The 10,000-nt window shown below is 38.4% G+C and overlaps 3 protein-coding genes across 3 annotated transcripts in view; 1 reads left to right on the forward strand and 2 right to left on the reverse strand.

Moving 5' to 3' along the window:
- Positions 1 to 521, reverse strand: part of LOC137982173 (ectonucleotide pyrophosphatase/phosphodiesterase family member 5-like) — a 3,052-nt gene extending 2,531 nt beyond the window's left edge. Inside the window, exon 1 of the mRNA XM_068829233.1 lies at positions 1 to 521. This exon is cut by the window's left edge and continues 2,531 nt beyond it. Coding sequence (XP_068685334.1) covers positions 1 to 406 — 406 coding nt within the window. The 5' untranslated portion in view covers positions 407 to 521.
- Positions 522 to 2,558: 2,037 nt separating this feature from the next.
- Positions 2,559 to 3,176, forward strand: LOC137981878 (uncharacterized). The gene has a single exon (XM_068828917.1). The coding sequence runs from the start codon at positions 2,559 to 2,561 to the stop codon at positions 3,174 to 3,176; it is 618 nt and encodes a 205-aa protein (XP_068685018.1).
- A 2,112-nt stretch (positions 3,177 to 5,288) lies between these two features.
- LOC137982787 (glycogenin-1-like) overlaps positions 5,289 to 10,000 on the reverse strand; it is a 13,238-nt gene continuing 8,526 nt past the window's right edge. Inside the window, exon 6 of the mRNA XM_068829935.1 lies at positions 5,289 to 7,118. Coding sequence (XP_068686036.1) covers positions 6,906 to 7,118 — 213 coding nt within the window. The 3' untranslated portion in view covers positions 5,289 to 6,905. The remainder of the gene's footprint in view (positions 7,119 to 10,000) is intronic.

The following is a 10,000-nucleotide window of genomic DNA, read 5'->3' on the forward strand; positions in this document are numbered from 1 at the left end:
AACATGCGCCGCTTTTGTAGCCCTGTTTTTGGTTTGTCACCCAGATCGGCTCTCCGTCATTCCACCATTCCGATTCATTATTGCTGCTGTCAAACTTGGCTTTGAGTACGGGATCGAACATTTCGTCTGCGATAATTCCGTGGCTCTCTGGGTACAACCCAGTCACAATCGTGTAAAGATTTGACATCGCAACTGTCGGAAAGACGTTCTCCACGTAGGGAGCTTTAACCCCTGTCTTAGCAATAAAGTCCATGTTCGGAGTATCAGCTTCAGACATGTAATCCCATCGAAATCCCTCCAAGGCCAACAGAATAACGGTAGATGGATCCCTTGCTACTGAACCGACAAATCCAAATATTAAAGCGTTCAAGCTGAACAGAGCAAATGTTATCTCTTCAATTAACATGTTGGATAGGCGAGTAAAGGCTCTAACTTCTCCCTTGCCAGATCCGACTGACTAATCTGGGAGCTTCAAAAGAAAAAGCCCTCTAAAAATCGGAATTATCAATATTTTAATTACGTCCGCATCATGGAAGATAAACAAAGCTGCATGTATGCAAATCAAAAACCACTGACGCCAAACAATAGCGGCAATAAAGTATATATGAAGCTCAAAAAACACCTTCAGCGAATCTAATTGTAGCACGCGATGCCGAATCGCACAGGTCCAAAAGGTGATAAATTATATGAGTCTTTGAACTCGTTATATTTATAATTGGGTTGATAGGTTACTCAATCAATCTGGTTATTCACGCAAGACAAAAACTATTTTATCAAATAAATTGAAAAACGCCCCGCGGCACACCTAAATGATGCACAATACTCTCCCAATTACATTACGGAAATTTGAGATTTTCGGATTCTTCAGTTTTCTCTTGATGTCCTGTAAGAGCAAGATGTTATTGTCTTTTAACCAAGTTATATGTGAACTTGACGCCGGTTTCAGGAGACTTCTTTTTTAGGGTTTAAAGATTTTCGTTTTCGCGGGGAGAACGCGTACTGAGCATTAAGCATGCGGTGCTTTCTCTTGTGTTCGTTTTCAGCAAATTGTAGAGCAGTGAATTTTTTTTACTAAAAACTAGTTTTTTTTTTCAAAAGATTTGACAAGGGACGTTTGTGAGATGACGTTCCGAGACTTGACCCTTCGTCAGAAAAAATCGAAATAAGTCAGTGAATATGAAGGGTGATGTTGGAAAACCTTCACTGACTGTGAAGAATCGGACGCATTATTCTTATCTGATTTTCTGGCAAGTAGCACCAACGTTCGTGATTGGTTCATTGGACAGTTCGGCTGCAGCTCATGCTGATCAACTGAATTGGTTGTAATCTGTGGAGGTTTTGTGTGTAAAAAAACATTAGGTGAAGGCAATTCATGCAAGAGTTTATTACTATCCATATCTACTTATCCTGTAAGAGCAAACTCATGCTGTACTATACATTAATTTATCCATACATTATTTATTGTAACTCTACGTGGTCGTCCACTTACGTATCTAATTTAAATAGAATTTATTATCTACAAAAGTGAATGGTGCGAGCTGCTACAAATTCAGAATATCGAGCACATAATGCTCCTCTTTTTTCTAAACTGAAAATTTTAGACATCTACTAAATCAATACCCTCGATATTGCTAAATTCATGTTCCGCTACCACAATAATCTGCTGCCTCCACTTTTCTTCAATCTGTTTATGACAAACAGTCAAGTCCATAAATATGACACAAGAACAGCCGGTAATTATCGTGTGCATTCCTGTCGCACGAACATTAAGAAATGCACAATTTTTTACCTAGGACCTAGAGTCTGGAACTGTCTTCCTGCTTCTATTACCAATTTGTCAAGCTTTCCTATGTTTAAGAACAAAGTGCTAGAGTCTTTATTAAAATAGTTTCTGAGTTAGTTCCTGCCGCACTCCTTCGCAGCCCTTATTTTTGTTTAATATTGTGATCTCGAGGTGGCCTCTCCTATAAGCCTGGTGGTTTCCTGAGGTCTCCTCGCCTAACAACCTGCTGTATGCTTTTTTAAAAATTTGTTATACACATAAAGGCAAATAAATGATGATGATGATGATGATGATGATGTGTATGCTTTATGCTAGAATGCAAGCAGGATCTCGCTTACACCAACCGCAAAGAGAGAGGCTAGATTTAGACTTTTTGTGTATTCTCTAACGCCAAGGAAGTACTTTGGTGTATTTCTCCACTGATTTTGCGCGTGTATTTTGTGTGCTTGTGCACATGCGGCTACCAATCAGCCTCACTGTCCTGTCCCACCTATGTGACAACGAGTGTCTGAGTCCTCCCTTCCTATTGAGAGAAGGGTTTTCAACTCTCTCCCAAATGGCCTCTTTAACTCCTCTCCTGTGCCAGTGGCTCACTGTCTACATCTGTATACCGTAAACCAACTCATACGGACCAATATTTGCAGTTCGATTCACATCACCCTTTGGTTCATAAACTCGGGGCCATCAGGACCCTGGAGCACAGAGCTAACGTAGTCATCAGTGAAACAGCTGAGCGGGAAAAGGAAAAAGCACATATTAAAAGCTCTCTACGCAAATGTGGTTACCCAGAGTGGGCCTTCCAGAAGGCGGGTGCAAGGAAAGACAGACTAACAACTCGGACCGAGGTGACAGGGGACAGGGACAGACAACAAGAGCGAACATCACGATCCCTTATGTAGCAGGTATTTCAGAGAAAATCAAGAATGCTCTTAAGGCCCACGGCATCTCTACTTGTTACAAGCCTTGGAACACCCTGAGACAAAAGCTAGCTCGAGTGAAGGATAGTGTGCCCAAAGCGAAACGGGCTAATATAGTGTATGGAGTAAAGTGTGGGGACAAGGATTGTCAGGAACGCTATGTGGGGGAGACTCAGCAGTCTCTTGGCACAAGAATGAACCAGCATCGAAGACCAAGCTCTAATCCAGCACAGACCTCAGCGGTGTATACGCATTTGAATTCCACCGGTCACGCATTTACTCTGACGGACGTGCTGGTCTTGGACAGAGAAGATCACTGGCACAGGAGAGGAGTTAAAGAGGCCATTTGGGAGAGAGTTGAAAACCCTTCTCTCAATAGGAAGGGAGGACTCAGACACTCATTGTCACATACGTGGGACAGGACAGTGAGGCTGATTGGTAGCTGCTTGTCACGTGACAAGTTGTCAGTTGCCTGAAGAAGACCATGAGATATGGTCGCAACGTTGTGTTGCTTGTGAAACATTCTTAATTTTAGTTCCAGATAACAATTTAAATCTACTCGAGTTACTTCTCAGTCTTAAAGTTTCCAGAGAGTGAGATTGTTGCTGGAGATTGCGCCAAAGCAACAAGTGATGGAGACAGTGTGGCCCAGTGGTTAGGGCGCTTGCCTTGAGATGCGGAGATCCCGGGTTCAAGACCCACTCTGACCACTTGCTGAATTTGTTCCTGGTAGTCCCTGGTGCAACTTCCCAGCTGCACTTGTAAATAGCCAACTGGTTTGCCTCCGGCCAGTTGGGATTCTTAGCAGTTGTTGTTGTTGTGTTCTGTTGTTTCATTGATTGTTTCATTGGCCCTGAAAAGCCCCTATGGGGAGTGGTCAATTAAGTATGTATTGTATTATTGTATTGTAAGTGTCCTGTGTTTCTTGTGCCGGAGGCGCCCAAAAATTCTAGAGGGCCCCGGGGGCATGCTTTCCCAGAAATTTTTTGAAATTTGCACTTCTCAAAATGCACTGTTGATTCCGCGATTTTGGTTTTTTAATGCTGCTTGCTAAGAGAGCCCATGTTAGTATGGTCAGCCTGAGCTAATATATCAGCTTATCCTTCATATATTAACGGGTGAAAGTCCCGAACAAACAAGAAAATTGGTCGTACACGAACAGATTTAACATTGGCCAAAGTTCAGTGCCAGTGAACGAACGAATTCGGAATTCATGAGCACTTCTGAAAGCTTAAAAGGCAGTTACCTATGGGAAAAGTGCTAATGTGTGAGAAATTCTTGTGTCGGCGTGAGACTGCATCGAAATGCGTGTGCCCCCCCCCCCCCCGGGGGGGACTCCCATATGAGAAGGGGATGGATGCTGGTCATCTCGCTTTAATAGGGGTGTAAATTTCGGATTTTGGTCTCACTTAGGGTGTTCTGGGCAAAAAGCAATCATATGTAGCTATGAAGGTCTCCTTTAGGGTTGCCCGGGAAGAAATATAAAAGTGTATATTTACACTTTTGTATTTCACCACGTAGGTGAAAGTATTAGTTGATAACGTCTTTGCCATCATTAAGAGTCGCTGTATTTGTTACTTTTCTGTGTTTTAATATGGTCTCTTTTAGGGGTCCAAAAAAGCTTGGCCATGGCCAGATTGGTCTCCTTTAGGGGTTTAATTTAAAATTTGCGACGAGCATCCCTCCCCTTTTTACATGGGAGACCCCCTACCCCCCCGCCCGGACTCACGCTCACGCTATTTGCAGGCAGTCTGCAGTTGTCATACACCTAGGAAAACCAGAAAGCAGGAGAAAAACCCTTGAAGCAGAGTAGAGAACCAACACAAACTCGACCTTCTCATTAACAATGACAAAGGGTTTTTAACATGCCTTTCCTGAGAGGTGCTTAGAGTATGCATATTCACAGTTACGTGAACAGATACTCAAATCTCTGCACAGACAGAAACTGTTGGATTGCGACTTATCCACCAGATAAAGTTATCTAGCCTTTGAACAACTGGGGCCAGGTCATTGAATTTTCGTTTCTACTCAGCTCGTGCTGTCTTTACCATCATCAGATTTTTTTGTCCAACCTTGTTCACTTGATAATGTCATCTCATGTTTTGTTTTGTCATTGTTGACAAATTAAAATGGTTTTTGTTGTCCTTAACTCAAATTAAGACTCTTTCTGGCATCGCTCATTTGTATTTTACTGTGTGAAACAAAGCAAAGAGCCTGATCATAGGTTTAAGACCCCTCCTCCTTCATAACATGTCAGAAAAAAAATTCGATCCTCACATTGCAGGATTTCACATACGATATTTTATCAAACCTCAATTTACATCTTTCCGTATATCATTTTCCAGACGAAGTTTAAAGTAAGCCACTAAAATAGTTTGTCCTAATAATTTACCTAAATTAGATGTAACAAGACCTGCACAAACCTGTGAAAAACAAACACCTATAAAATTACAGGACCATAGTTATGCTTTGTGGTTCCTGAAAATATCCACACCCATCCTGAGGGAAAAACTCCAAGGAGAGAGTGTCTCGAAAGAAAACTTCACCAACGTAATTATGAGATATTTTACAAACAAAGAAATCAAATCTCAAAGAATTAATTTAATCCAGCAATATTGACACCACATGATCATGTCACTGAAACAATACATTTTGCTAAATTTTTGTGGGCAACAACTTCTTAAAATAATTACCATTATGTCTGTGAGGAGTTTTCTTAGAAGGGGGTGCACCCCCTAAGAAAGGACTTAACTGATGGGTGTTTTTTTGCAGAATACTACTTATTTTGGAAAACTGCAGGTCATCTTGGGGAGGGGGTAGTGCACCCCCTCTGCACCCCCCCTAGAACTGACCCTGGCATCTATTTGTTCAAAAGACTTGTAGAGACAAAAAAATAATTTTGAATACCACATTGTTTTTCATGTAATGGCCCATTGTATCAATTTTCATGATAAAAACTACCGTAACTCTCAATAATTTATTGGATCTTTTGGATGAAACAGAGCACCAGATAAATTGTTTTGGCTGTATGTAATTACAGCTCTTTAATTAAGGCAGGAGCCTAATGCACCTCATCTGCCCACCTCATATAGTCATAGACAAATTGTGAAATTCTAATACTGATATAGAAACCAATATTCGTCAAATGCTTGAAAGTATCACACTACTAGCCTTCTTTTTTAAGATTACTTTTAAATTGTACACTCAAAAATAAACTGAAAGTATGTGACAACCAGGAAGAAAAATTCTTATCAGAAAATTTCCATTCTTACAGTGCACCTCCTAGTTTAACTCTACATAGATTTGTATAAATCGATCCCTTTTCCCAATATAGCAAAGATAAAAAAATAGGCTAGTTTCAAATAATTGTGCTAGAACATAAGAACAAAGTTGAGGAATAATAATAATAATGCTATTATTAGCATTTTACTTTGCTTCCTTTTTTAAACATCAAATTCAAATATTATAATATTATTCCTGTTAACTTTGACTGTGTTTTTCAATTTTCACATTATTTGAAAGTAGCCTATTGTGATACCTTTTGTAAGAACATGCTGTCGGCCCTAAAGATGCAAAAAAGCCATGTTATTACTGGCATCTGTCTGTACAGCCTTGAAGAAAATGAAAAATTCGAATTAATGAAGACTGTCACAGTTTTTGGGGTACATCTTGGCTTTGACATCCAGAATTTTTTCCAGATTAGTCTGTTATTAAACCAAATAGTAAGATGTAAATGCAGGATGTTTGTTTGACAAGGACAAATTGCCCACTAGTTCACCATTTTAGTTACGTTGCCCATTTTTAAAGGCTGTCATTCCTCGTGGTGCACTTACAAATATTTTCCTTTAAATTGACATCAGTTAAAGGGCGCGTTCAATTGACTGTATTCCGGAATAGGAATACATGGAATAGAAGTTACAAATCCTTCCTTTTTACCGAGATTCGCATTAAAATTGTCGAACACCTGCTAAAATGCTATTTTAAACATATCTTTACTATCCTTGTTGCTTCAAAAACACCAGGCATACCATTTTAAGTCATCAATCCATGTATTCTTATTCCAGAATAGGGTCAATCCAATGCACCCTAATACAATGCTTTCTCCCAATTCCTCCCAATATTCTTTAAAAGATAAATAGCAATTTGATTTAGTCCTCTTGCCCAAAGCTGCAAGTCAGATCATGTGTGTGAGCTGCCCAAAAACACTAAACCAGGAACGTGGGAATGTCTCTTGGATCCCTCAATACATTTCCAATGTATTCTTGAATTCTGGCTAAAATAAAATGAAACTGGTCTCGACCTCTGTAATCAATGTCTCCACACTCCCAGGCTTGTCGATGTCTGGTATCAACATCTACTTCATTAACTTCTTCAACGATATGAAGGGCGGCAACTTCGTCAGCTAGGGCATGAGCCGCCTAAATTTGAACCAAAGAACATGGGATTCATTAGTCCTGAAAATGGGTTAAGCTAGCTGCTGCATACCTATCACGACCACTTGTGCTAATTTTGAAAATTATTGGAAATTTGCAGACACACTTTGATTTACTTCAGAATAAGCAACTGACAAAATTAACACTAAAAAAACTTGAAGCCTCTGAGAAATTAACTTAAGCATTATAATATTGTGTATGAATCTTTTGAATGTCATTTGTGACGTAGAATTTTTATAAATCAAGATCATACATAGTTGTCCCAGGAGAACTACAATTACATATTAGTTTCACTATGAAGTGCAGTTTATTTTTATCTCAATTTGGGGAAGGTTTTCTTTGTGTAACAGAAATGGCCTTGTGGACAAGATATTGATGATGTGGACTTTAATATTAGAACCTATTTTTTCAAACATCCTTGGTAAAAAGAAATAGAAGATAATACATGCCCGTGCAGAGATACGAAATTTTCCTATGAGTGTTGAGAAATATTTTTAATAGTTGAAGAGAAATTTGGTATCTCCAAGCAGCCATGTAATGTTCTGTTATATAAACAACAATGAAATACCAAACCATTTCATTTTAATACTTTTTGTAGTCCTAACATAGAACAACGGTCCAATTTATTATGTAACCATAGCAACAGTGATCTTTTCACATATGAAGATATGTTTTCGCTCAAAAGCTCACCTGGTATTTCATTGGTGTGTACATTCAATTTGATTTACTACGGTTAACATTTCACCACAGGGTCTCCTTCACTATTTAACAATAATATTCGCCCAGGATGAGGTGAATGTCGATCAATAATAATTGTTTAAGTAAAATTACATAAGTGATTATTTGATAATATGCATTTTCTTTAAAACAATATTATTAATTTCTTCGTCACCTTGACAAAATGGCTTGTGGCCATTTTGAAAAAACCACTTAGGTGATTATCGTGTAATAATCACCTCAATGGGAACTAATCAGCGCAGAGAATTTTCAATAATCACCTTTTGTAATAATTTATACTAAAATATTATATTATTATTGTGAGAATGCACTATTATGACAATTTCAGGCCTACCACTAAATTATTACGCCATTAACCTACAATCAGTGAGAAAATTCATTTCGGACACTTACATTCAAAATTTATGACACAATTTCAAAGTTTTGGACTTTTACACCCCTACATTCAATGTTGGGCTGAAATGTGAGATTTCCCACATGGCATGACTCTTGACTGAACTAGCCTTTTCACAACATTGAATTTTTGGCGAGGGGGGAGGGCAAAATCATAGAATTAGTCTTAGAAATAAAAGATCAAGTGAAAATTTTTCTTGAAGAAGCATGTATGTGCCACTTAATGTGTCCATGGTTGTAGTTTAATAGTCCTGCTCCCACAAGTCTGATTGGTAGAGCGGCAGGTACAAAACACAGGTCACACTGGTCACAGGTCATTGTTTTACCAAGACAGAAAGTATCCTAAACATTCATAAAAGCTAACCTTAGGCCTAAAAACGTTTCTTTAGGCTTAACTAGGCCTAAGGGTAGCTTTTATGAATGTTTAGAATACTTTCTGTATTGGTAAAACAATAACCTGTGACCTGCGTTTTGTACCTGCCACTGGTAGAGCATCCACACTAGAAATCAGAAAGTTGTAGGTTCGACTTGTGCAAAGGAGCATTTAGAATTTTCTTGAGCATCTTTGGTTCACCATTTGATCATAAAAAGATATATTTCTTCAACCTTTCTAGGTGTAAAGAAACAACAAAAACACAGAAACAGGACCCTCTCCTGGGATTACTTGACAATCAAGTCACATGATCTTTAACCCATTGACACTTCAAACGTCCTATGATGTCCCCAGTTGACGAGTAAAATCGTAAGTTTAGAATTTACATTAGAATTTTAGAATCCCTGTACGGTGGTCAATTTACATTATCAACTCAACTCCGTTGATAAAAGCAAATTTTTGTGTACTACCACGCAGCACCACAGTTGCTTTAGAAACTACCCACTTCATTAAAATCTGTCAAGCCTCACTCCCAGGGCTCAAAGGGTTAATGATCAATACACATCACTGACGAAGTTCAGAACACCTTAACCTATTACATTAATGATTTAATTGCTCAAATTTTGGAATTCTTTTGATGTTATGGGATTCGCCAGTGCAGGAGAATGATTTTCAAAGCTACATCCCTACACATGCCAAATGACCAAGGAAAGAGACTTGTTGAAATAAGGTAATGTAAAGACCTAAGCTCATTTCCCCTTTCCATTTCCACAACTGGGCAAACAAAAGAGTGTGAGGACTTTGAATTTCTGCTTAGTAAGCAACTCTTGGACGTAGATAATAATAGTGCTCCCGTCACCAAAGTTATCAATTTAAAGTGAATTACAACATTTCTTGCAAGAACATTAATGCTGCAATAATATTATTAACAAGTTTGAACCAAGTTGTTTTGCAATAGTTGATATTTAATCAGTTTTCTTTGAGAAGTAAGCTCATTCTCTTCACCAAAAAGGTTGCATCCTTCAAGTAAAATTTATGACAGTCCAACTCAAACTATTAAAAGTAAGTTTTGGGATGTCTTTACATCCCTTTATTAACTGCATTCAAAGTAGGGCAAAGAACTTGGCAATTTTTTTGACATGTAGTTTAAGGTAAAAAATAAACATCATTGTGATTTCTGTAGTTTCAAGATCAAAGTCTGTGGGTTTCCATTTTAAAATTAATTGCATAAATTTACATCACACTATTTTCATTGTTACATTTAATTATTTATCTTCCAGTCCATTTAAAATCACAATAATTTCACTTATTTGGATTTCTGATTTTTTGGAGCAGCATTGTGAAGAACAGTGAACAAGGGTCA

This window comes from Montipora foliosa, chromosome 13 (genome assembly GCF_036669935.1).
Source record: "Montipora foliosa isolate CH-2021 chromosome 13, ASM3666993v2, whole genome shotgun sequence".
Taxonomy (NCBI): Eukaryota; Metazoa; Cnidaria; class Anthozoa; order Scleractinia; family Acroporidae; genus Montipora; species Montipora foliosa.

Coding starts and splice junctions, on each gene's coding strand:
- LOC137981878 (XM_068828917.1), top strand. CDS start 2,559: ATGTGGTTACCCAGAGTGGGCCTTCCAGAAGGCGGGTGCAAGGAAAGA.